At 55.8% G+C, this 25407-nt stretch overlaps 9 protein-coding genes across 9 annotated transcripts; 5 read left to right on the top strand and 4 right to left on the bottom strand.

The window, feature by feature from the left end:
- Positions 1 to 282: 282 nt before the first annotated feature.
- ISF_05949 (hypothetical protein) lies at positions 283 to 1227 on the top strand (the record flags this gene model as incomplete). The annotated part of the gene is made up of 1 exon (XM_018849554.1): positions 283 to 1227. One exon carries the CDS (start codon positions 283 to 285, stop codon positions 1225 to 1227), a length of 945 nt encoding a protein of 314 aa, XP_018703051.1.
- Positions 1228 to 2112: 885 nt separating this feature from the next.
- On the top strand, positions 2113 to 3610 carry ISF_05948 (hypothetical protein; the record flags this gene model as incomplete). The annotated part of the gene is made up of 2 exons (XM_018849553.1): positions 2113 to 2677; positions 2736 to 3610. The coding sequence occupies 2 exons, from the start codon at positions 2113 to 2115 to the stop codon at positions 3608 to 3610; spliced, it is 1440 nt and encodes a 479-aa protein (XP_018703050.1).
- A 263-nt stretch (positions 3611 to 3873) lies between these two features.
- On the bottom strand, positions 3874 to 5520 carry ISF_05947 (hypothetical protein; the record flags this gene model as incomplete). The annotated part of the gene is made up of 1 exon (XM_018849552.1): positions 3874 to 5520. One exon carries the CDS (start codon positions 5518 to 5520, stop codon positions 3874 to 3876), a length of 1647 nt encoding a protein of 548 aa, XP_018703049.1.
- An 878-nt stretch (positions 5521 to 6398) lies between these two features.
- Positions 6399 to 11504, bottom strand: ISF_05946 (helicase SWR1; the record flags this gene model as incomplete). The annotated part of the gene is made up of 1 exon (XM_018849551.1): positions 6399 to 11504. The coding sequence occupies one exon, from the start codon at positions 11502 to 11504 to the stop codon at positions 6399 to 6401; it is 5106 nt and encodes a 1701-aa protein (XP_018703048.1).
- Positions 11505 to 12265: 761 nt separating this feature from the next.
- Positions 12266 to 12899, top strand: ISF_05945 (NADH:ubiquinone oxidoreductase 20.1kD subunit; the record flags this gene model as incomplete). Its single annotated transcript, XM_018849550.1, has 3 exons — positions 12266 to 12442; positions 12504 to 12815; positions 12870 to 12899. The coding sequence occupies 3 exons, from the start codon at positions 12266 to 12268 to the stop codon at positions 12897 to 12899; spliced, it is 519 nt and encodes a 172-aa protein (XP_018703047.1).
- Positions 12900 to 13714: 815 nt separating this feature from the next.
- Positions 13715 to 15056, top strand: ISF_05944 (hypothetical protein; the record flags this gene model as incomplete). Its single annotated transcript, XM_018849549.1, has 4 exons — positions 13715 to 13811; positions 13858 to 14056; positions 14112 to 14404; positions 14452 to 15056. The coding sequence occupies 4 exons, from the start codon at positions 13715 to 13717 to the stop codon at positions 15054 to 15056; spliced, it is 1194 nt and encodes a 397-aa protein (XP_018703046.1).
- A 754-nt stretch (positions 15057 to 15810) lies between these two features.
- On the bottom strand, positions 15811 to 20580 carry ISF_05943 (TMEM1 family protein; the record flags this gene model as incomplete). Its single annotated transcript, XM_018849548.1, has 3 exons — positions 15811 to 17604; positions 17653 to 20465; positions 20547 to 20580. The coding sequence occupies 3 exons, from the start codon at positions 20578 to 20580 to the stop codon at positions 15811 to 15813; spliced, it is 4641 nt and encodes a 1546-aa protein (XP_018703045.1).
- Positions 20581 to 20968: 388 nt separating this feature from the next.
- ISF_05942 (methylthioribose-1-phosphate isomerase) lies at positions 20969 to 22135 on the top strand (the record flags this gene model as incomplete). Its single annotated transcript, XM_018849547.1, has 1 exon — positions 20969 to 22135. One exon carries the CDS (start codon positions 20969 to 20971, stop codon positions 22133 to 22135), a length of 1167 nt encoding a protein of 388 aa, XP_018703044.1.
- Positions 22136 to 22243: 108 nt separating this feature from the next.
- ISF_05941 (acetylornithine deacetylase) lies at positions 22244 to 23375 on the bottom strand (the record flags this gene model as incomplete). Its single annotated transcript, XM_018849546.1, has 3 exons — positions 22244 to 22437; positions 22491 to 23016; positions 23073 to 23375. 3 exons carry the CDS (start codon positions 23373 to 23375, stop codon positions 22244 to 22246), a joined length of 1023 nt encoding a protein of 340 aa, XP_018703043.1.
- Between the last annotated feature and the right edge of the window lie 2032 nt (positions 23376 to 25407).

Below are 25407 nucleotides of genomic sequence, written 5' to 3'. Positions count from 1 at the left end.
TGCAAGATTGTCTTGTTTCGTTCCTGGATATGGAGTAGACAGGGAGAAACAGAGTGTAGAAACAGAGTTGTAGAGAAGGCAAGCTGATGGATCCTGACTGGACGGGCGTGGGCGTGTAAGCCAAGCCGGCCCAAATACCAGCAACACCCGGATTGTGACCTGTTCGGCCTGCTTGGCCCGACTATGTAGGCTCTTCCTGTCATCGATTGAATCTACAATTTTTTCATCACTCTCTTTTTACTACTTGTCGACAACGTCTCGTCGCAAAGAGGCACCACAAACATGCTATTCAACTGGGCTACCTGGCTGGGCGCCCTTTGCCTCCTCTGCGTTCAAGTTCTCGCGGGCGGTGTCCCTGGAGGCCTTGAACGCGCCCATCTCTGGGAGGCGTACGAGTTGGCCTGGTTGTGGAAGGGCAAGGACCAGTCCTACCTCTTCCCCGACGTCAAGACGCACAAGAAGCTCGGCGCGACGCCCAACCCCCCCGGCACCGAGGCGGACGGCAAGTTCACCTTCCAGGAGTTCATCCAGAACATGGACAAGAAGGTGTGCAGCATCGAAGGCCCCAGCGACTCGCGCGACATGATGACCGTGGCCAAGGAGCTGGACGGCGCCGGCTTCAACAAGGACGTGCAGGGCATGCGCTTCAACCGCGGCCTCGAGTCGCTCAAGAAGAAGACGGGCAAGAGCTACTACTTCCTCCTGCACGAAATGGTCGCCAAGATGGTCGAGGACATGGCCGCTGACAAGGACTTTACCAAGAAGCGCGCCGGCGACGCGGCCCTGGACGAGAAGGTCAAGGCCAAGCTGGACCGGATGAAGGGCGCGACCAAGATGATCGAGTCGATCCGCACCGACGACTTTGGCGACTGGCTGAAGAAGGACCTGACGCGGTCGCGCACGGCGACGAGCCCGAACCCGGTCAAGGGCCGGCCGGACCTGCCGAATCCGGGCTTCGGGCTGGACGAGGCGGACGTCAAGACGGACACCATCACCAACGAGTTTGACGGGGAAAAGTACGAGCGCGTCAACGTGGACGAGACGGTCAAGGGGCTCAAGAAGGACCTGCGCAAGGATTTTCGCTCGTACGTGGCCAACTACGGCCGCGACAAGTTTCCCAAGGACGGGCCCAAGGCGCCGAGCGTCGACTACACGGACGCGGCCAAGACGCACTTTCAGACTTTGGAGCTGTGGAAGGCTGTCAAGGTGAGGTTCACCGCGTGCTAAAGGGGGGGGTGGAGATTTTTGGTGCTATGTTGCGGCTACCTCCATTACAGAATTTTCAGTCTTGAGTAGTTGTCTGAATATGTTGATTGTTGTACTTTCTCTGAACAAGCACTTGAGCAAACTGTGCCAAGTAAACGTGAGCCGGCTAAATCATGAGCCTGGTAAGTCGTGAGCTCGCATTGCCTAACGCCTTTGTCTTTGCAACTCGTTTCGCACACTGCCGACTAACTCCTCACTTGCCACCAACTTGCACCAAGATTACCAATTCATGCGCATAGGTGCCGAAATACCCGTCCTTCTGCCAAACCTAATTACACGGAGCATCCTCTCTAAGCAGCCCCAACAAGCCACTCCGGCCATTGCCACTCTTGCGATATCCCGCCGCTGATTGTGCGACTCGGCGGCTACTGCAAATGGCAACGACAGGCGATAATGCGTCGAGACTTGCGGCTCGCTTCGGGGAAAGATTAATTGCAAATCTTTGCTGGACCTGCAGTGATATGAGTCGCGTAAAGGTACGAATTAGTTGGTTTAGCGTCTGACGGGGCTATCATAGCGTTCCGGGATTGCCTGACCGGGCAGCTTGGTCTCGGCCCCACTATGGGCTCCGGGGGGGCGGCAGCCGGAAGGCGGCGGGGGCGGCGGGGACCAACGGACAAGGGGTTATATGCATAAAAGTTCTAAAAAGGGAAGGATCCTGGATGTGAGCCTGCAATGCAAGCAAGCAGCCGGCGACTTGCGCTGATGCTCATAGTAGAACTCCTAAAGAGTCCCTGAGCTCCGAGTCGCACCCTTTATCGCGACTGACACTCCAGTCCCCCCCTCCTCTGCCTGTGTCGTCTCTCTGCTCCTCCATCGTCCGGCCAAGAAGCATCAAGCATCACAATGGCAGTCTCCGGCAGCAGTCCGTTTTACCTGGACTACTTTGACTACTTTCAAAACTCGAGCAACATCCTCTCCGCGCCCTATGGCGACGTGAGCAAGAGCTTCGCGACGCCCGTCGCCTCCAAGTCGGCCGCCGTCCAGGGCTTCGACTGGACCAAGCCGTACCCCGGCAGCACCAAGGACGTGCACCGCATCTACCTCTCCGTGGGCGAGGAGATGCCGTTGTCGGAGCAGATCGTGCAGGACGCGACCACCGTCCTCACGTCGCTCACCTTTGGGGCGCCCGCCGCGCTCATGGACAACGGGCAGCCCAGGGCCATGGACCCGTCGTGGTACGTCTGCCGGCACATCTTCGTGTCGACCAAGCCCGAGGTGAAGAAGGCCGTGGACGGCGGCGACGACCAGTGCGCGTTCCTGCCCAGCGCGTGCGTCAAGGACCTCCAGGACAGCCTGACGAGCAGCTGGGGTACGCTGGACGAGAACAGCATGTGCTCGGCGGGCATCTTTGACAACATCCCTGAGCGCTGCTTCGACTCGTTTGGCCAGGCGCGACAAGACGTTATTGGTGAGTTGTCTTTTCCTGTATGACGGTAGCATCTAAGCTAACAAAAGGGAACTCGCAGCTTTTGATAGTCGTACGCTGGCGGATCACGACGAGGGCTTGCTCCAGACGAGTCAGAACCAGCAGCTGTACAGCTGGCGCATAGGCACCGGGTACCACGACCCGAGCAGCACCGTCGCCTACCAGGCGGCGGCCAACAGGACCTACATGGTCGCCACGGTCTGGGGCTACAGCAAGGACGCCAGTAACAAGAAGACTCCCAGCGTATCCCTGGGCTGCGTCTCCGGCGGCGACGCCTATGTGCCTCCTCCGCCTGTCAGCTCGACCACGACAACCAGCACCTCCAAGCCGACCAGCACCTCCTCCACATCGACCACGTCCAGCCAGTCACCCACCAGCACCGCCTTCTTCTCCGACGACTTCTCCTCCCAGAACCTGGACCGCTGGGCCGTCGTGGACGGCAAGTTCAGCGCGGACCAGGGCCAGATGATCTCCTTCAACCCGGGCGGCAAGGCGCTCGTCAAGGGCGACAAGGCAACGCTCGGCGACCTCGCCTTCGAGGCCAACGTCAAGGTGACGAGCACCTCCGGCGGCAACGGCGGCCTCATCTTCCGCGTGGCCGTCGGGTCCGCGGCGGCCGGCGCGGACAGCTACAAGGGCTACTACGCGGGCGTCGCCGGCGGCTCGGTGGTGTTCGGCCTCGCGGACGGCAACGGCTGGAAGCAGCTGTCGCAGGTCAACGCCGCGGATGTCAAGGCGGGCATGGTGCAGCGCGTGCGCGTGGAGGCCAAGGGCGATTCCATCTCCGTTTACGTCGGGGACATGAGCAAGCCGAGGATATCGGTGCATGATGGCACGTACAAGAGTGGCGGTTTTGGTGTTCGTGCAATCGGGACTTTGATGTTTGTGGATAACGTCACGGTTGCGATGCTGTAACTTGAATACCTGGTGGTTTAGTTAAGTTATTTCAATAAACACTCGCTATTTCATAGTTTACCATGTTGTCCTAGTCTGACAAATCTACCTCGTTTTCTATCAATGCATCACTGTAATGGTATCGTCTGTCTTCCTCGCTCCTATATATCTTGTGAGTCATATGCAGCTGAATTCCGCAACCAGAGCGTCCTAGCAACCACTCTCTACTTAAGAAACCCTCCATCCTTCCATGTTTACAACTCTCATCTGCCTCTCGTGCCAGCTCAGTCCTTGGTCTCCAACCCCTCAAAGATGCTCTCGTCCCACGCCCGGTCGACGTCATCATCCGCCTCATACAGCGAAAAGTTGCCCACCTCCGACTCCGCCGCCGCCTTGCGAATCGCCTCGGGCACCATCAAGTACAGCTCCAGCGCCGCCGCGTTCGCTCCGTACCCCGCCCACACCGCCGGATGGTGCGCCTCCCCGATCGCATCCACGTCCATCTGCCCGCTCACCAGCGTCTCCGTCGGCTCCTTGTCCTCCTCCGCCTCCGCCTCCCCCCTCCCACCGCCCTCCGTCTTCACCCGCCGCAGCGACTCCTCAAAGTGCCTGTCCGCGCCGCGCTCCGCCTCCCACCGCAGCTCCCTCGTCGCCTTGATCCTAGGCAGCAGCAGGTCGAACAGCGGGCGGTAGCCGCACGCGACGCACGCGTGCGCCACGGCCAACCACATGCGTGGCTCCCGCCGCGCAATCTCCCACAGCGTGAGGTGCCGCGGCCGCAGCGGGTACCAGATCATGTACGGCAGCTCCTCCTCGGGCAGCGCGGGGACGAGCCAGGAGAGGTCGTTGAGCATGGCGCGGCGCGCGTGCACCGCCGCCGCGAGAGCGCCCCGGACGCCCCGCGCCGACCAGTGCAGGGCGAACGTGGTGCTGTGGAAGATGCCCCGCGCGATGCACGCCTCCTCGCCGCGGATGCCACCGGGCCGCTCCAGCCGCGCGTACCGGTCCGCGTTACCCTCGTACGCGGCCATCAGGATCAGCACGTCCTTGTTGACCCCCGCGGGGAGGTCCTCCGGCAGCGGCCGCGACAGCAGCGCGCGCTCAACCTCGCCCACCGCGCCGCAGTAGTCATCGCCGGCGTGCCCGAGGTTCTCCTCGCCGATGTAGCCGTCCTCCTCCACGTCCCAGTACCTTGGCCAGGCGTCCGGCACGACCGCCGTGTGGGTTGTGCGCACGCGGCGCAGCACGGGCACGACCGCCGTGTCGGCGTTGAGGCGCGCGCCGGCCCTCGGCTCCGCAAAGAGCCGGTTCTCGTAGTCGTTCATGACCCCGTAGCGCACCGGCGCAGCCATGATGGCGTCCGAAATCTCCCGCGCCCCCGGGGCCGACGATGCCTGCGCCTCCTCCGCGACGGTCACCTCCGGCAGCACGTCGAGCTCGCGGTACAGCCCCGCGTAGCCGGCCACGGCGCAGGCGCGGGCGACGCTGTACCGCAGCGCCGGGTACCGCCGCGCGACCTCGTGGTAGGTCGCCTCGCGCGCGACGTCCGGGTGCCAGATGCAGTACGGCAGCAGAGCCGCGTCGCCGTCGTCAGGGATCTCGGGGATGAGGTCGCTCATGATGAGGCGGGCGTGCCGGGCCCGCGCGAAGATCTTGCGCGCCGGGTTCTGGCAGAGCGCCACGACGGCGGGCGACTGCGCAAAGGCGAGGTGGTGCCTGATGCCGTGGACCACGGCGGCCTCGCCCTCTCTCTGCAGGTAGACGGCCGGGTCTTCGGGCAACGCCTGTCCGCGCAGCGCGGCGAGGCGCGCGTCATCGGCAGATGTACCGTTGAGCGAGGGCATGTCTGAGTCTGAATCTGGGCTTGTGCTGGAGCGCCTTGACGTGGAGGGCTTGGCCACAGCATCGATCTGCTCTTGGCGATCTGCCATGGTGATGTGGTAGGGCTGAACGAGGGTGGAGGGAATGGATGCAAAGCGCGTTGATGGCTACCTGGGTGTTTTCGACGGTTGAGCGTCTGACTTTTTTCTCTTTTTTTCTTCTTGCAGCTCACTCTTGAACACGTGGTGGATAATGGTGACTTTCTTTGCCACAGACGTTCTTTGTACACAAGATGAGTGTTGTAAGATGTAATGGCGGGCGATCGACAAGGCCAGAAGGAGAAACGAAAAATCGCTAATAAGCATTTAAGCGGAATACTAGAAATTCAGCTAGTAGGCATGGATCAGCCTTGGTTATTATTAGTCACTCGACAGGGCAATTCGGTCATTCCGCCGGCCATTACCGCTGTTGGAACTGGCCGAGACTAGGTGTCCTTAATGATTTTCCAACTGATTATGAAGTAACTAGATATTAGTTTAAAAATAAAAAAGGGTCGTGCCAATAGCACACTACTCTAAAAGATTGCACGCGCTTGACTATCACTGTAGTCGACGCAATCATTTCGCACACCCCCCAAGTGCCGCAGATAGACTTGCCTCGTCTAGAATAGTCACAATATGGTACAATAATTTACTCCCTCTTCTTCGCTTCTAATCCGATTTCCAACTGATTGAACTTTTGTCCTCTTTTCAATTAAACTCCCTGCAACCAAGTCCATTCGATCCAATAGACGGACCATGCAAGACCCTCCACGTAGGTCCTCGGCGCCATGCAATAAATGATATGGAAAAAGAGCCAAAGGGGCAAACATCCCCACAGAGTTGGCATCGCTATTATTGTACAGTCCTTCTCTTTTGAAACGCCCATTAGAATACCCAAAAAGAAGCAGGGAAACCCAGACACCGAAAAACGTCGCTTGCTTGCGTCATCACCGCTTCCTCGTATCCTTACCCTTCTTCTTGCCCTTCTTCTTGTCCTTGGGCAGATCCAGCTTCGTGTACCGCAGTGCTTCCCGCATAAACGCCAGCATGAAGTCGTCAATCGTCCCAATCCGCGTCCCGTACGCGTTGTACTCCACCTCCACCACTTGGCCGTCGTCGCCAAACTCCACGTCCGTCTTGTCCAGCGGTGTTCCCTGACGTGCCGTCGACGTGCCAGACGGAGCGCCGCTTGCCCTCTCCGTAAAGTCGGCATCATCGTCGTGGATCTCCTTCTCGGCCACCCGAGCAGCCGCCACATCCTCCCGGTCCTCAGCTTGCTCCAACGCTCTGCCCACCGTCCGTTGGTCACGGTTGCCGTCACCCCCGCCCAGCACACGATCTAGCGCAGCATCCGCCGCAGAAACGCCTTCACTGGTATCGTCAACCTTGTCCGCCAACACATCCTTGATCGACATCTTGTTAAAGTAGTCCGTAGTGAACTCTCCTTCTTGGATAACAACATCGTCGAGCATCTGCTTCTGCGATGCCTTGCGTAGAATATTCGCTTCGATCGTGTGCTCGCTCACCAGTCGGTAAATGTGCACGTCTCGCGTCTGACCAATTCGATGGCATCGATCCTGGCATTGCTTGTCCATCGCCGGGTTCCAATCCTGGTCGTAAAAGATGACTGTGTCTGCACCAGTCAGGTTGATGCCAAGACCGCCGGATCGCGTCGAGAGGATAAAGCACAAGATGCGCGGGTCGTGGTTGAACCGATCAGTCAGGATCTGTCGCTGTTCAACCTTGGTTGCACCGTCCAGTCGCAGATATTTATGTCCGTGGATGTTCAAAAACTGCTCCAGAATATCCAGCACCTTTGTCATCTGCGTAAATATGAGCGCCCGATGGCCGCCAGACTGCAGCTTACGTAGGAGCTTGTCCAGGGCTTGCAGCTTTCCGCAATCGTACTGAAGAAGTCGCTTGTCTGGGAATTGAATAGTGTGTCGCATTCTCGCTTCGTGCCATGGATCTGCTGGCGCCTCTTTTGGTAGAAAAGGTGCCCAACGCACAGGGGCAGACAGCTTCAGATCCTCGTCGCTGAACCGTTCCGCCGCCTTGCGACCCAACACAATTTCGTTCATGTCTCTTGTGACTACGGCGGGAGTGACGCATGAGAACTTTTCAATGAGAATCTTGTACTCATCTGCGCGTTCATGCAGGCTCGGTGTCAGGGCGTTCAAGTGCGACGACTCATCCTCGAACCAACTCATGATAAACTTTGACACCTTTGGTCGAGGTCGGTAGGGCCTTTTGTGCGCATCAATCGTCAGCATCTCGATCAAGTCGGAGCCATAAACGGGTCTCTGTTGGCGCCGAAGAGCATTGATGTACACTGAATGTTGCAATTCTTCAAATCTGCCCCATCGCGCTGCACTCTCCAGATAGCGTACCGTGGACTCAACCGTCAAGGGATCCAAGTGCGAATACGCATACTGTGCGCGAACATGCTGTGCTTCCTTCATATCAATCATGATTCGGTACGAGCTGAGCTGAGCAACGCGGTCACAGGCTGCGATTGACTGTAGCTCCTTTTTCGCCGGCACTAGGTTGAGAAATTCGAGGTCGACTTCGCGCATCGGATGTTTTCGTAATAAAAGACGCTGCACGCGCTGCTCTGCCACTTGATATTCTGCCGGTACTGAACTCTCTTGGCGGAACGATGTCATGATGGGCCGGTCGATGAACAAATCCGGGTGGTTGCACACTTTTCGCAGTTGCATTAGACAGTTGATAATGGACAGATAGTTGCCAGACGACAGCGTTTCTTTGGTATCCGATCGAGAGAGGAAGCCATCGTATAGCTCGCGTTGACGCTTTGAAAGTCGACAGAACTCGACATGCTCGTACTTGGCTGGCATCTGCTTCTCGACATCTGCTTTCAATCGACGCAGCAGATATGGCCGCAGAACCTTGTGGAGCTTGGATATGATTGCCTTTGCCTCCTCGTCCATCTGCTCACGGCCGCTCTCCAAAATCTGAGATTCGGGTTTGTGGAACCACTCGTGAAACTCTTGAAGGTCCGCGAAGCCGCCCTCGCCATTCTGCGCAGGCATGAGGAAGAACAGAAGCGACCACAGCTCCGTTAAATTGTTCTGCAGCGGCGTGCCAGTGAGCAGCAATCTCGCTCGTGTATTAAAACCAAGTAGAGTTTGCCATCGCTGCGATTTAAAGTTTTTGATGTTGTGCGCTTCGTCCAGGATCATGTAGTGCCATCGCCGACGTTTGAACACTTGCTGATCCTGGAGCACTAGTTGGTACGACGTAATGCAGACGTTCCACACATCATCATTATTCCAACCCTGGCGTTTTCTCTTTCTCTCCTCTTGAGTACCATAATAGGCGAGGATCTTGAACCCAGGGCACCACTTCTTGAATTCCATTTCCCAGTTGAGCATGACGCTGGTCGGCACAATAACCAAATGCGGCCCCCAGACTTCATGTTGACACGCGAGGTGCGCTAGCAGTGCAATTGTCTGAATAGTCTTTCCCAGCCCCATTTCATCTGCCAGTATACCATTTGTGTGGTTGGCATACAATCCTGCAAGCCAGTCCAAGCCGTCCCGCTGGTACTCGCGCAGAGTGCCTCGCAGGAGAAAAGGCACTTCAATCTTGTGAGTCAATTCTTTGCCGGGGGAGTCCGATATGTCGTCATCTGTGCTGGGCTTGGCTAGTATAGGCGCAGAAGAAGAGTCCACTTCTGAAGCCTTGGTATCGGTAGTCTCGGGCGTCTGGGTAGGTTCTGCAGTGTGCGCATTCGACATCGCGTCTGTCTCCGGACTGGCGGGTCGCTTCGGCTCTACTGTCTCGCACTCCACATCATGGTTCGCCATTGCTAGATCCTCGACTTCGGGTTGGGCAGTTTCCATGGGGTTTGTTTCAACTGGTACCTCATCCACCTCCATCGCGTCAGCTTCAACCAGATTCGTGACCTCTGACTCCTCTCCATGCCCGCCATTCTCCATACTAACAAACTCGTCCTTGTCGACTGGCCTCTCCTGAACCTTTGTGGGGAAATCCGGATGCTGTATCAAGGTTACTTCATCTTCGTCGTCGAAATCATCGCCAAAGTAGGACTGCTCCTCCTTGACGCCGGCTGTCGAAGCTGGCAACTCAGTGTCGTCTGCAGCTGTGGGTGCTTCGCTTTCAGCTTCTTGCTTAATTTTCTTAAGCTCAGATTTGCCAAACAAGAGTCCTAGCATGCCTCCACCATCACTTTCTGACTCTTCCTCCTCTGATTCATCACTGCCAGCAGCTTCGCCCATATCGCTTGACCCCAGGTCGTCATCCATATCAATCGATTCGTCGGTCGTTTCGGCACCTACGTCGGTTGTTTCGGCCCCAACTTGCGTCGTCGCAGCATCGGTCGGCGCATCGGTCGGCGCATCGGTGGCATCCTCATTGCTGCCAGGGTCAAAGTCGGGGATGTTGGCGTATTTCAAGCGCAATTGCTCTTGTGTAAGGCCCTCGTCGGCGACGTCTTTAACATCATCACCATCCTCATCTTCTGAGGATGACATGACATCGCTATCTTCATCGGAATCATTGTCGCTGCCTTCGTCGGATGCTAGGTCTGAATCTCCCTGTTCCATTGTGCTCATACCATCGCTCATATCGTCACTCAGATCATCAAAGCCATCATCGTCGGATACAGGCTCAGAATCAATACCCCCTCGCCGAGCCTGAAGTTTCTGCTCCGAGAGACTAACTGCCTCATTTAAAGCGGCCTTGACTCGCTTTTGTTCCTCAATTTCCCATGCTTCGAGGCGCTGTTTGTTGACGTAGGCGCGCACATTCTCCCATGTTCCAGTCATGGCTTTCAAGACTTGTTTGTATCGAGCCAGGCATAATTCTCGAGCTTCGGCTTCCAACTGCTCCGCTGACTTGGGCTGCCTTCGTATCCACTCGTCACGACAGGCTTCTGCAAGCTTCTTTGCGGTGAATCGATGACGCTGCTGCTCGGCAACAAGTAGCTTCCGGAAATTTGCTACGGCTTTGGCCATGTGATCTTGGCGTGCCCATTGTCGGGGAACATCTTCATCTCCTTCGGGTGCAAATAATGAGCAGCGACCAGGAGCAAGCAAGCCACCAGGTTCCGTTTCATTCTCGATCCTCAGTATTATCTTGGCATCTTTCCGCGCTAGTTCTTCTGTGTAAAACGGACCATCCTCTGAGGCTTGCAGGCCGCCTTCTTCAACTGGAAGATCACCGGCACGAACCCAAAAGTCCTCAAAGCTGGTGCCTAGCTTTGGTCGCTTTGGCACTTGCCCTGGGTGGACCAGTGGTATCTCTCCAGAACGGCCGACGCGGAGATTAGCTCGAGGTGACCGTTTCAAATCAAGTCCATCGTTAATATCGGTGTCAGCATGTCGAGATGATCGTGTCGGTCGCGTCGAATGCCGAGTGTGAACTGGGGGAGGTGAAGGCGAACGTCTGCGGATTTTAATGGCAGATCTCGGTATTGGGGCGGCTCTTTTTGCTGGTATTTTTGATGAAGAGTTCGGGGCAGATTGCGTTGTCGACGATTTCCGTGATTGTCGCGAAACAGGGGTTGCGGCCGTCGTTCGTGACGTTCTGGAAGAGGTTGTCCGTTCCTCCTTCTTTGGTGTCTTGTTTTGTCCACCGAGAGAGCGCCGGGTCGTCCGCTTTTTGCCTTGCGGTTGCAGTTCCAACGGGAGCAGGTTGATGCGCCCTGACTTGCGCCGGCCGTTCTCAGTGAAGGAGGTTGGACCATCGGCAGCGGCCTGCTTCCACGGTGGCGATTCTGGTTTTGGCTTTCGCGCGCTAGGTGGGGGTGTCGTATCTCGAGTCCGTTGTCGCTTGGCCGGGCGCTCCGAATCATCATGAGCGTGGGAGTCGTGGTTCTGGGCAGCGTGGCCGTTGGTGGTAGAGGTCGCGTCGTCGTCGTCGGAGTATCCATTGACTTGAACGATGATCGTATCGCCGTTTAACGGCTTTCCGTTGGACGGTTGCGCGGGGGCACCATCCTGCTCTGATTTGAGGGTTGGGGGGTCTTCGACGGGTTCAGGCTTGCCTGGCGACGCGTTGTCGGCCATGGTCACGACACGGAGCCAGGCAGAGGGGGGGTGTTTGATTCCGCGCGGATAGCATTTATTGCAGAAATTTAAAATCTACAGATGCGTAGTGTATCTCCAAAGGCCTGCACGACGTCTGCCCATATTTAGCGCTGTATCGGCGGCGTATGGCCTGATTTTCGCTGGTCGTTGATGACGAGGGCAAAACTTTTTGGCGAGATGATGATGGACGAGCGCATGCCAGGACGCGCTGGACTGACTTGGAGAGCTGTAGCAGTTAGTGCTTCCAGTGGCAATCCCCCTAATAACTGCGGACTTGGTGGTGGGGTTGCCTTGGTGGCGGAGGTGCTTCTGGAGCAAGAGCTGCCAGTCTCGTCGTGTATTGAGGCAATAAAAGAGAAAGAGAAAGAATGCAATGATAATTGCATGTACGATAGAACAAAAATACAACTTTTTTGATAAAAACACATCTTTTGTAATCTTCCCCGAAATGGCTTTTAATTCCTATCTACTCTCCAAGTCTCCAAAGGCTGCTCCTCTTCTCCTTGTCTTTCGCACTCCCGACCCGGCTAGCGTCGCGAGACTTTCTCGTCTCTGCCTCAGGCACCCAGTTGTCATGAACCTCAACACCAAAGCCGCCTACTCGACAGCTTCTCCAACAAGTCATCAATTAGAGGGCTATTTGGTCGCCGCAACGCAATCAATTCGCTCAAGGTTCGTCGCTGAATCGTTCTATTGAACGAAAATCGACACTGTTAATTAACATTGACCCCTCGCCGCAGATGCTGCCCCAACGAATTGTGCGCTCCTCTGCCCTGCGCAACGGCCTTGTCGCTGCTCGCCGCGCGCCAATTGTCCAGCGCCGAGCCTATCTTCCGACGCATTTCGCCGACAAAAAGACTCTCGATGAGAAATACCCCGACCCACCTACGATGACTGCGGCCGAAGACCCTGAGATGGTCAGTTGCATCACCCCACCGTGATTGGACCGAACAGAACCGAACGGCTAACGATACGCAGAATGGCGGTTACATCAACCCTCCTCGCGTCAAGCGCCAGCACCGTGACCCCTATGCGCAGTGGTGGGACCCCCAGGAGCGCCGTAACTTTGGCGAGCCCGTCCACGAAGACAACGACGTGCTCGGTATCTTCTCACCCTGGGAATATACCTGGACCACAACTGGCCCCGGCCTCATCATGATTGGCACTTTCGTCGCGACTTTCCTCGGTGTCTGCGGACTTGTTTATCTCAACTACCCCGATAGACCATCATATCCCCGTGAATTTGAGGGTGGCCTCGAGAAAGAGCTTGGTGGACCCGGCGCCGTGAGGGTATGTTACGAAATCGTTGACAGTCGGCCAGACGCCGCTAACACAATCTACTAGGCACGCATGGAGGGCGATGAAGATCCTTGAAAACAGCATCAAAGACCAACCCGAGCTTTCTTTTGTACATAAACACGCATGACAGCAGTTGGGAGGAGGGACTATTGAGTTTCTTTGTTGTTCGATTACTCGGTCCCGCCTAAACGCCGCGATGCGTTGCGTGGTTGAAATGGCATACTGCGGGTATCGCTGTATAACACGGATTTAAATAACCTTTAAGCAATACAAGAACGTCAAAACAATCTCTATTCTGTGCATGATGTTCCATGGTGACGGGCACAAAAAGGACTTGAGAGGTCAGTGGATTAGGTACTGGAGAGCTTTGTTTACATACGCCTGGCTTGTCTGGCAGCTGGCAACGTGTTTGAAGGCCGCCAGACGGGCAGCTTTGCCGCTATCTTCTCCCCCAAACAACAATAACAAGTACATTCCTTCTTTCACAGAACTATTCCTCCAGAGGAAGCTTCCATCCTCCTCCAAGTCCCCTTGCCTTGTATCAGATTATGCAGCCGCTTAGCTGAGACTGTCAGCCCGAAGGACTCGTTTGTTTGACAGGCAGGGGCGTTCCGCCGCCCCCTCTGTTCGGTATGTCCACTCCTGCTGCCAGATAACCTCGCTTCCTGTCCGGTGCCATTGGTTGCCGCGGTGCCTCTGGACTAGTTTTTCTCTTGCATACGGCTGACATGGTACTCATGTTTACTTGCAGTTTAGCCTGATGGTGGCGCCAGTCGTGGCGATTGCAGAGTCTTCATTAGTACAATATTCGCAGAAGCTCCTCAAAACTCTTGACATCACCTTCGGCTACATTTCCAACTAAATCGACATCTTTCTGAGCCCCCTTCAACATGCGCTACGAAGAATGGGATATCCTTCTATTCCCTCGCGATGGCAAAGTCCCCCTGAAGGAGTTCAAGGTAGCCTGCCATGTGGTTCATGATAACGGTACGTATCAAGTTGTCTATTCTCTTCTTTGCTAACATTTTTCTAGAACTCTCGCATATTCATGGCTCGCTGGGACTACCGACTGTCTGTTGCTTTGTTCCCAGCTTACCGCCCAGTGCCCCTTACAAGTTGTCAATACATTCCTGGTCAACACCACCGATCAGTCAGTTCACTCGATCGTGCGGCAAATTTGTAGATCGTGTGGTCTTTGAGGTTCGCCTCTTTGTAGATGGAAGATTGGTGTCGTCAGTTTTTAGTCTTGACTCCCCGTCGTAGCCTACCTGCTAACGGGAACTGTAGGTCCTCCGTGATGAACCGAGCAGATCCTAAAGCACTCATTTGGTACGCTTGGTCCGTTCCCAATTGCTATGATTTGCTAACATCGCCAGAACTATCGGAAACCGGAGAACTTAACTCGCTCACGTTTCCCGTCTTTCAACGGGAGCTCCTCGATCAGAGCTACTGGAGCCCTGCCGATGATCTCGGTCGCATCAAGGTCGTCATCAGCGAAAGTTATCCTCGAGACTCCCTTACTGTTCCGTTTGAAAGAGTCAAAAACATTGTCGCCTTTTCCTTTCAACACGCCCCTCTCGGTATGGGTTCTCTTCCCGGCGTGAGATCAACTCTAACTGTTTGCCAGAGATACTTGAAAGCTCTGCGATTGCATGGCCAAACGCGTCCATGTTTCGGGCGATGCCATTTACCGCATCAGCATTGCTTCCCACCAAACACTCTGATAGCAGCGGATCTCACGCACACTCGCCTCGCCCCCGAAGCAGCATGGTGCCTGCAAAATCGTCATTGACCGAAGTGGCCTCTGATCCAGCGCTACTTCATCCGGGAAAGTACACAGCGGAGCCCAAACCGCTTACATTCTCGGATTCAGACGCCCTTTCGTCGTCTAACCTGGCAGCCGCTGATCCCTTCGTCGAAGCCAATGCTTATTTTGAATGGCTAAGCGGCATTGGTATGGGTCTTAACAGTGATCCTAGCTCGTCTGTGAACACCGAGGCTGCCAGTCGCGTGAACCGCAAGTCAAGCACTGATGCAAGCATGCCTGACTACGTTTCCTGCGTCGAAACACCTGCAGCTGCTGAGAACAGACGCGACAGCTTTGCACCCAAGATAAACAGTGAAGGCGACAGCAGCCACATGAAAGTTCCCACCAACACTCCCACAACCTGTGATATCAATATCACAGAAGCTGAGGGTGTGTATTATCAGAAGCCTTCTGAATCTAGCTAATTCTTATAGATGCACACTTTACGATGCTTTCAACCAATACTCCTATCTCTGCGAGCAATTCTGCCAGTACTTCATTTCTGAGCCAGTCGGTAACTATTTCGCCACAGATACTACCGACCCCAGCGATGAAGGTGAAGTCAAGAAAAGAGAACAAGGCAAAGCAGCTTGTCACGCCTCCACCAGTAAACGCCACAATCTCTCTCAGCGGAGAACCTGCCAGCGTGCGAAGAATCTCTCAACAGTTATTCAGATCCGATAGCGTCATCGTGAAACCTGATCCTGTGTGCGAGAGTCCTTCACGACACGCCAGTGCAGAAAAGTCCGGCAAACGCCTTCGCAATTTCACTCCGACTTCCGCAAAATATTTTGAGGATGACGAAGAGCCTCCCAGAGCTAGCCCTCGCCTGCGACTGGGTGCACTCGACGAGGCCGCAACCAAGTAAGGTTGCATGATTCTATAGTCAAGCACCAATGTTGCTTCGTAGTCCTTCAACGGATGCCGCGAGAAGCAATCAAAGGTGCTGTAGTTCTGACGCAAGGTATTGATAACATGGATTTCAATCTCCATCGTCCGGCACGGGTCAATATAAGCAGCTTTTTGTCGCCTGGGAGCTTTTGTCGGAAGGCATTGTACGCGTTTGTTGTTTTCAAGTTTTAAAATATCAATCGTTTCATAGAATGAGCCGCTAGTCAAATTTCAATATATATTTGCATAGTGTATTGATTGGTGAATCCATTTCGTTTTGTACTGGTTTTAGGCTACTATACGAGTACCTTGAACATGGGGTCGGCTTTCACTCTCAAGCACCAACGGTCCGCCTGCAGGGCCACTTGCGTCCAGGCTGACCGTGACTGCCTGCTTATCATTAACAACACGCACCGTCTCTCCTAGGTTTCTCCAATCGACTTCGATATTATGTCCCGCGCCAGAGTGAGGCGCCCCACCGGCGCCGCCGCTCTCGCCCCGATTCGATGTGTCGGCGCTCACCACCTCGCGGATGTCGACGCTCGGGTAGGGAAGCCAGCCTTCCTTTTGCGGGATCAGGATGAGCGGTATCTCGGCCTCCGTCTCGGGCGTGGACGACGACGCGTCGCCCGCATCGGCGGCGCTGTCGGCGGCGGCGCACCCAGGGATGACGAAGCGACCCTTGCGGCGGCCGCCGACGAGCCAGGACTCGGGACTGGCGGAGACGTCGTAGCTGAACTCGAGGTCCTTGGTGCGCGGGCTCTCCGTATCCCAGACGCGCGTCCACTTGAGGTGCAGCGTAGCGTGGAGCACCTGGTTGAGGAAGACGGCGGGCGTGGCGGTGCTGCTGCTGCCGCCGGTGGCGTCGTTGATGGCGGCGGGGAGGGGATGCCGGAGGCGGATGTCGGCGGTGTGCACGACGGTGAGGGAGGGGACCTCGACGGGGATTAGGATGGAGGACGGCTCGCTGGCGGCCTCGTCGGGGCTGAGGACGGGGAGGCGCTTGTGCTCGGCCTGCCACTTGCCGAGGCACGCGGCGATACTGCGGACGACAGACTCGGCGGCGAGCCCCTGAAGACGCTTCTCCCAGGGGACGCCGTGGAGGAAGGAGGTGGACACCTCGCCGAGGAGTGCGGCGCGCTCGAGGTCCTGCGGCTGCAGGCTGCGCTTAAGGTCCTTGGCGAGGGACGCGACGACAGCTCGCGCGTAGGGGCCGAGGGAGGCAGTGTGGAGCGCTGCGCAAACAGACCCCCGGATGCGGTCGGCGACTTCGGTGTGCAGCTGCGTGTAGTGAAGCTTGAGGTACATGGTCTTGGCGGTGCGGGTGGCGACGCGGACGTCGCTCTTGCGACGGACGCGGTAGAGGAGGCCAGCAGACTGCTTAGGGAACACGGCTATGGGCGCCACCGCCGCTGCCGCGCCTGATGTGGCAGAGAACAATTCCGAGTCGAGGAGCTCGCTCTTGTACAACCGGAGCGGGCCGCTCGTGGCTGTGGTGACGTTGAACCGCGAGAAGAGCGCTCCGTGCTTGAACACATCCTGAACGTTGACGCCCACCGCGAGGGCGACAGGGACGCTGAAAGTTTTGGCGAGGTGGTATGATTCGTCGGTGTCAGTGACGTACGTCACTTCGACCTTGGCAAAGACGTCGTCGAGGTCGAGCTCTGTGGAGAAGGGGAACCGCAAGATGACGGACGTTTCGGGCGCCATGGCGTTGAAGTGGAAGAGTCCAGACTCGGGAGGCTTCGCCAGCTCGACGGCGGAATCGACAACGGTCGCCCCGGTCGTGAGCAGACGCAGGCCCCCGGAGCTGGGTTTGACGCGGACCTCGCAGCGCTTAAGCGTGTTCCAGCCCGTACTAAGTGAAAGATCAAGGCTGTTATTCTTGTCCAGGGACGTGTGCTTGGCGGCCTTAAGTTCGACATCGAGGGCGCTAGAGTGCTGGTAGAGGGTAAATTCGGGCTGCTTGAAGATAGCCGGGGCAGGTGATTGAGAGGTGTGGACGTCTGCGTCGTAGTGCAGGAAAATGCGACTAGAATGCAAGCCAAAGTGGTTGACTTTGTACTTGCCAGCAAGAACGGACTACATGGAGTTAGCATTGCGTGACATGCCAGAGGCAAATGCACTTACATTAGTGTAGACTGATAGCTTGTTTTTGCCCGGTTTTAAAACGACAGGGTCTTTGTTCGCAAAGGTGAGCTCCTTGATCGGGCCGGCGTCTACGCCAGATACCTTCAGCTGGATCTTATCCAGATGCAGGTCATCAGGTAGTAGGCTCCAGATGCCAATTGAAACGGAGCTTCCATCGCGGCCGTCTTCGTAATTTGGCGTTCCCAATATTTCTACCTTGGTAAAGAACAGTGACAGCGGTGACCGGACATCGCTGCGTAGAGAGGACGCTACCTCACACAGCTTGGCCACAATGCCCTTGATAGGCGAGTCAACTGCTTCCTGCCTGGGCCGGAACTGGCGCGCTGATGAGTCTTGAATCCGTGACAATTCGGCAGCACTCGACATTGTAAGTAGTTGCAAAGCAGCCCTCACATACTCGAGGCTGGCGTTGCGCTCGCTCAGACATTGCAGGTACATGACCAGCATTGAGAGCTCAATGATGCTCCATCCGGACTCCCCAAAGTACTGCAGTGCCTTATCAAAATAAGACTTGGCCGTGACGTACTCCTTCATGAGAAATTTAAGGACAGCCAAGTCAGCAATTGCAGTCTGTACGGCACCTTGTTGGCCAGCCACCGTGTAGTGACGAAGCGCCTTGTCGGTCATAATTTCGTAAAGGCGGTAGAAGTCCTCGGAGTTTTCCGTTGCAGAAATTAGCAGTTGGCTGCGAATTCCAGCACCTGTAGGTGTGATATCTGCAGGTGGCTTCTTTTCGCTATGCCTTAAATCATTATCGTTGCTCTCATTAGTATCATCGTCGAGGCTAATCTCATCCATGGCCTCAATGCCTGATTCGTTAACAATCGGTGCTTCGTCCCAGCCAGTGCTCCAGCCTCGTATCTTGCCCAGTCTTGATAGAATACTTCGTGACATCATGTACAGCTCTGCGCGGCTAGCGGCCAGCTCCTCGATGCCAACCTTGAGAAATGGGGAGTTGTGTTCATCACCCGCCGGCGTCGTGATCGCACGACCAGGGCCGGGGAACCCCGGACTTGGAGGATTCCTCGGCGATCTTTCATTGAGGGAAGAATGTCTGGCTGGGTGCATCATAGTCTTGGGCTCTGGTATTGAAACTTTTTGTTCTGCCCTGTCTGCGGGGGGTAAGGATGATGGTGGGATAGGTAGCGCCTTAGTGTTTGTTTGCGCCAAAATTTGCTGTGCAATGGAAAATGCAAAAGATGAGACCAAGTTGTCAATGATTTGGTGCGCCTCAGCATTAATATCCTCTTTTTTGTTGTTGAGGTCATCCTCTGAAAGAGACGTTATGATGTCGTGTCGCATGACATTTGACAAAGATGGGATAAATTCGAGCGTTCTTCGACAAACCTCTGCCAAAGTAGTTAGATTTTCGGTATCATCTTCCTTTTGGGGGGTGGCCTTTGCAAGTGGCGCTACGCCATGAAGAATGGACTCTTGTTGCTCCTTAAGCCGGGAAAGGAGCTGCTCTCTAGTAACAGATGTGTTGCCCTGGCGCAACAACAGCGCGATTTGACGGGAGAAGATGTAGCATCTGAAGTCCAAGACGGAAACCTTGTTTGCCAGGATCATGTCGCGATATGCCTTCTTCGTAGGACTAATGGGTATATCATCGACATCGACTGCTGATTTGGTGGCAGACTGCATGTCAACAGCCTCTTCGTCGTTTGAGGACCCCGAAGCCTCGTTCAATGCTTTGCGGGCAATTTTCTTGAGATCATCACTGTACGGCAGCATCGCGCCGCCGTGGCTTTCAGGCTCGCCAGTTTCGGCCTGTTCAGCAAGGACCAGATCGAGGCCAACATTGAGTTCGTCATAGCCAACAAGAGCATCTTCAACAAGCCCGACGTTTTCAAAGCCAAGCGCTAGTCCCTCCTTGAGAATGAAGAAAGTGCAAAAGTTCCAGCCCGGCAGTGTACGCTGGGTATCCTTCTCCTTGATATCTTCTTCGTATTGTGTAACCCGTTTGTCGAAGGAGCTTAGGATCAGATTCTTGAACTTGGTGATTACATCGTTCCAAGCCCTCTCAGCATCCTGCTCAGTTTCGCTATAGCCCGAGGGTACGGCAGGGACAACTCGCGGCAGCATATCATAAGGAACATCGTTGATGCCTATACGAATCTGGGCGATGCGATCCGGGGCACCCTTGCTGGAACTGTTGAAGTCGGAGCGGAACTTTTCGAGAAGAGGTGTCAACCCTGTTCTCCAGCGCGAAGTGGTAGTCTTGTCTGCGCCGCCTTCTACTTTGCCGGTGCTGCGCGGTTGGGTGGATGCTGCCGTGTTGGGAATAACAACATGCAGAATGAGCCACTCATACGCGTCATGGTTCTCCTGGTTGCTAGCCTTTTTTGAGGAGCTCGTCGGCGGTGTATGTTGCTTGATCCATTCGCGAACTTCGGAACGAACAGTATTTTTGTAGGAATCATTGTCGTCGCATCGAACCAACAGGACTTTGAGGTAGGGCGTGCGGCGCAACCCGGGAATTTGGTGGCGCCGGCCTGATGTGCCTTTTGTCGCCGCGGGTTTAGATTCGCTGCTTTCCGTAGTATCGCTTTGGCCACCTACGGCTTGCGTCTGGAAGCCATCATCCTTTGCGTCGGAAGTGGCAGGCTGCTTGGCTGCCGCGGGCGTCTCGTCTTGCGGGAGCTTGCCGCCGTCCACCAGCTCAATGTGGAGGGTGTCGATCGAACGCAGCGGCCCTGAATGCGATTGCCAGTGGAGATTGTGCAGCGGTAATCGTGGAATCAACCCCGGTTTCAGGAGCTCGTAGACATCATGGGGGTCAAAGTACTCGACTAGAGAGACGGTGAGAGATGGTGGTTAGCAAGGGCAGGCGTGCGAGCGGGAACTCGGTGACTCGGGAGCAAAAGATTTACCGGTAACTTTTGACGTTGAAGCTTGCTGCTCCATGGCAACGCGCTTGCCATTGGTCTCCCGCGAGCAGCGTTAGAAAAAGCGTCGTGTGCAGTGTGAAGGTGTCTGTCGCAACTTGGACCTGGGGTTTACGTGGCGCAGCTGCAGCAGCTTGAAGCTCACCGGCCCCCTGACAGGAGCAATCAGCGCCACAAGTGCATTTTGGGGATGCGCTAGCCACAGGGCGGTGAAGGGCCGTGCGGCGTTTTACAGCGCAAGCCAGTCCCTGGCCTGACGCCATCAACGTGCTGAGCCTTTAGCGGGGTTGCGGCAGAATTATCCAGCAGGATGGAGGGGCACATTATATCGCGGTTGACTTCGCTACTTTTTTTCCTTAAGCAGCTCTTTTTAACTATTCCTTTTTTTAGAGAAGACTTCCGCGATCATGTCGACTCTGCACGCCGTCAAGTACACTCGGGGGAAGCTCGAGGTCCTCGACCAACTCCGTCTGCCCCACGAATTCCACTACGACAATGTCACAACCCGCCAAGAGGCCTTTGACAGCATTGCCAGCATGCGCACCCGCGGCGCCCCGGCCATTGCTATTGTCGCGAGCCTGGGCCTCGCTGTTGAGCTGCATAATGGCCCCGTCCCTGACGGCTCGGCCGAGGATACCGTAGCCTTCATCGACAGCGCCCTCGACTATCTCAAGGAAAGCCGCCCAACTGCCGTGGACCTGACCAACGCCATCAACCAGCTCAAGCTCAGAATACGCGCTGCGGGCGATGCCGCTACCAAAGACGAAATCGTACAAGCCTTCATCGACGAGGCCGAAAAGATCTTCGAGAAGGATCTCAAGACCAACCTGGCCATTGGCGACCACGGCGCCGAGTGGCTGCGCGTGCATGCCCGCGCCGGTCCCTCCAATCAGATTTCCGTGCTCACCCACTGCAACACCGGCTCGCTGGCCACCTCGGGCCACGGGACTGCCCTCGGCATCATCCGCACGCTACGGTCCAAGGACCTCCTGCAGCACGCTTTCTGCACGGAGACGCGCCCGTACAACCAAGGCAGCCGCCTGACAGCGTTCGAGCTCGTCTTCGAGGGCATCCCCAGCACGCTCATCACCGACTCCATGGCCGCCTCGCTCTTCCGCACGCGCGGTGCCGAGAAGAACATTGCCGCCGTCATCGTCGGCGCCGATCGCGTGGTCCGCAACGGCGACACGGCCAACAAGATCGGCACCTACCAACTCGCCGTCCTCGCCCGCCACCACGGCATCAAGTTCATCGTCGCCGCGCCCACGACGAGCATCGACCTCGTGACCGAGACGGGCGACGGCATCAAGATTGAGGAGCGCAAGCCGTCGGAGCTCACACAGATTACGGGCGCCGTCATCAAACCCGACGGCACCGTCGACGAGACGACCAAGGTGCGCGTGGCGACGGCCGACCAGCGTATCGACGTCTGGAACCCAGCATTTGATGTGACGCCGGCAGAGCTCATTGACGCTGTTGTCACTGAAAAGGGCGCCGTCGAAAAGGGTGCGGACGGCAAGTTCGATTTTTCCAGAATCATGCCTGATCGCTGGGCGCAGGTTGTCAAGGCCTGAAAAAGAAAAGCGCTATAATTTTCAAAATTAATTGGTATATGATGCAAATATGACGGACCTTCTATTCCTATGCTACGCTGTTGTACTGGATGTTCATATGCAGATGGTTTATGACTTTTTGTTCAGCGCGTGCAAAATCAGCTTTTCGTAATTTTCAACAGCCAACTCCAAGTCGCCCACTGTCAACGCTTCATTCTCGCCGTGCGCCACGAGGATGGAACCGGGCCCGTACAAATATCTCGTAAAGTTGCCCTTGAGGTTCGCAACGTCGGTGCCGTAGTTGACGGTGAGAGTTTCGAAGCCTATTCACGTGTTAGCTACGCTCGCAAGCTATACGTGGCAGAAACACACTTACCCTCAACGTCGCAATTGCAATCGACAGTGCCATATCCGGGGTTGCAGGTTATTTCAAACGCATCCTTGTCAACCTCATCCAGAATGGCCTGGATTCTCTTCTTCACAATCAAGTGGCCGTCCTTCTCCGGACCGATCGCCACGCGGGCGCCAAACTTGGCTGTCGCCGATGCCGCCACCACGTTGGCCGCGACACCGCCCTCCATGAGCCCGAGGTTGAACGTCGTGTTGCCGTACTGCTCGGAGCTGCCGAGGTCCGTCTCGAGGATGCGCGCCACCGCGCGGACCAGCATCTCGTTGGCCGACTTGCCGAGCCAGGGGTACCCGCTGTGCGCCGCTTGCCCCGCCACCTTGATCTCGCAGAAGAGCGCGCCCTTGTGCCCGCACACGAGCTTGCTCTCCGTGGGCTCGCCAAAGATGACCGAGTGCCAGGGGGCCGGCTCGCCGCGCGCCAGCGCCGCGTCCGAGAAGGTGATCATGCCGTCGCCGGCGACCTCCTCGCCGACGACGAAGCCACGTCGATGTGGCTCGAGACGAGCACGCGCGGTCGCGGGTCCGGGTGCCCGCCGGGCCAGGCCAGCACGTTGAAGCGCTGCGCGCCCTCAGGCGTGCCCTCCCGCGGCGCGACGAACTGCACGTCGGCGCGGAACCCGCGGCTGATGAGGTAGTCGACGAGCCACTGGCCGACGTCGAACTCGGCGCCCGAGACGGACGGGATGCTGACCAGGTTCCGGTGCAGATCGAGCAGGGCCTTGCGGTACGGTGGCGCGTGCTTGTCCGCGGCGCCGTCGAGCTTGCCGTGGCCGCGGTTTAGCGGCGCCTGCTCCTGGAGACAGAGCGCAGCTGGCAGACCCGTGAGCGCGGCTACGATAGGTAGGAGACGCATGGCTAGTGGCTGTTCGTCTCTACGCAGATGCCCAGCTGTTGTTGATTATTATGCGCGGATGGAATGTTGAGGCAAGGAGGTTGGTGGCTGATTGATGATGCATTGGAGAGGTAGCTGAGACCGGGGGTGGAGACTCTGTAACAGGCCGATGCAAAGCGGTACGTCAATCGCTAATAAAACTCGCAGCAAACTTCCAGGTCTTGCATACAATGTTTGTTGTCTTTGTAATTATTTATGATCTGCAACATGTATCAGCTTGTTTATCTATTGTACACCATTTTCCGAAAATCTGGCTCGCACAAGCAAACGGCTTGCCCCTCATCATGTCAGTGAGTCAAAGGTTGCGCTAACCCCCAACTTGCCGTGATACCATATTATGCAGTATCGAGTTCTTCAAGTAACATAGCTCCTCTACTGGGCCTTCCTCTCCTCCACCTTTTGATCTAGCATCTAGGGGAAGATTTGGTCAAGAATCGATTCGTCGGGATGCTCCTCATTGAACAAGGGTTGAAAGTGGCAGCTGAATAGGTACGTATGTATGTACATACATACATAGGTTGTACTTGGCTGCAGGCACCAATTCCAGTGTAGTAGCACCACAAACACCCTTCTGCCAGGACTGCCTGTGGGCCCCTTTCCATTGAGTTCTTCTTCTTCGTAAATGGAAAGATAATGTTCCGGGGCTTTTTTGTACTCCTGGTGGTGGACTAGTTCATAGAAGCCTTGAACAGGCCTAACTAAGTACGAATGGTGTACGCCAGTATCGACACAATTCCTCGAAGCAACTGGCACATCAACACAGTGTTTCTGACTTTGGGTAGCGAATCGACGTCACTTCGTCATCTCCGCTCTCAGCGACCTCCGATAGAAGTTTGAAAGCTGAAAGCGAGCGTCATTTTCTCTCATTCCGGGCAGCGTTAGCGCGATCACTTGAACTATCATCGAGTCGACGTTGGTATGTACCTGTTAGTCCGGCGCTTCCAAATCTTGTTGTTGGCCTAGCTCCAGCCACGGCGAACGCCACATTATTAGGCACTAGCCACAGCTCCTTCAACTGGCACATAGATGAGCAGGCTATGTCACAGTAGACAGCCGCATGTTCACGCTGTGAACAAGTCTAGGCCGTTACCCGTAAGCAGGTCCAAGCTGTGGACTTTTTCAAGTCTAGGCCGTTCTCCAATATCAAAATCAAGGTTGTTCTTATAAACTCGTAAAGCTTGTAGAACCCGCGTTGAGATAGATCAGCCTCTCCCGGCATCCGTCACCCTTATCACAGAGGTCCTTGACCTTTTGATCTCCTGAAAGCAAGGCGGCGCCACATCTCGGGAATCACTGCACTAAAAAATAATGGCACCAGCCCTATTAATCTACCTGGAAATGCTGAATTTTGTCATTCACAATTTTTGTAGCAATTTGCAATTTTTCTTGTCATTCTACAACGGAACTCGAGAAGCGGCAGGCACCATAGGGTAAGTAACAAGTATGATGATGCAGACAACTTTTTCAATGCGCTGCTAGTGCAGGCCAAGGGTTAGTTAGAGCTAGCCGCCCTAATAAAACTCCAAGCAAGCCTCGTCTCATCGGATGGGTTGGCTCCGGTTCGCCCTACGCCCTACCTGACCAGGATGAGGAGCCGGGGCGCCGCAATCTATCGCTGCCACCCCCCTCCCCCCCCTCCCCGTCAGAGGTAAATTTTGAGATCGTCGCGTTACGTCCTGGTGATTGAGAATACAAGACGTTGAAGCTGAAGAATCACGGGCGAATTACAGTTGATTGTGGCTTCCGGAAGGTGGCGTCTAGTTTTGTTTTGTTGTTCATTTTCCATCACTAGTAATGTAGACTTGGCCCCGGCTGGTATTAGTGATGTCTTGCCAGCCACCAATATTGTCTAATGACCTTCAACTCGGAGCCTCAAGCAAAGTTCAACAGAGCCCCATTCCTGAATATTACAGGTCACCCAGCTTTCCAGAGATACTGCGCAGACGAAGCCTGTGGTCAACACTCTGCCCCCCCCCCCCCCCCCCCCCGCGCC

The sequence above is a fragment of the Cordyceps fumosorosea genome, assembly GCF_001636725.1.
Source record: "Cordyceps fumosorosea ARSEF 2679 chromosome Unknown scaffold_15, whole genome shotgun sequence".
NCBI classification, from domain to species: Eukaryota; Fungi; Ascomycota; class Sordariomycetes; order Hypocreales; family Cordycipitaceae; genus Cordyceps; species Cordyceps fumosorosea.
Note: the sequence above shows the minus strand (reverse complement) of the source record. Positions and strands in the feature narration are given on the sequence as shown.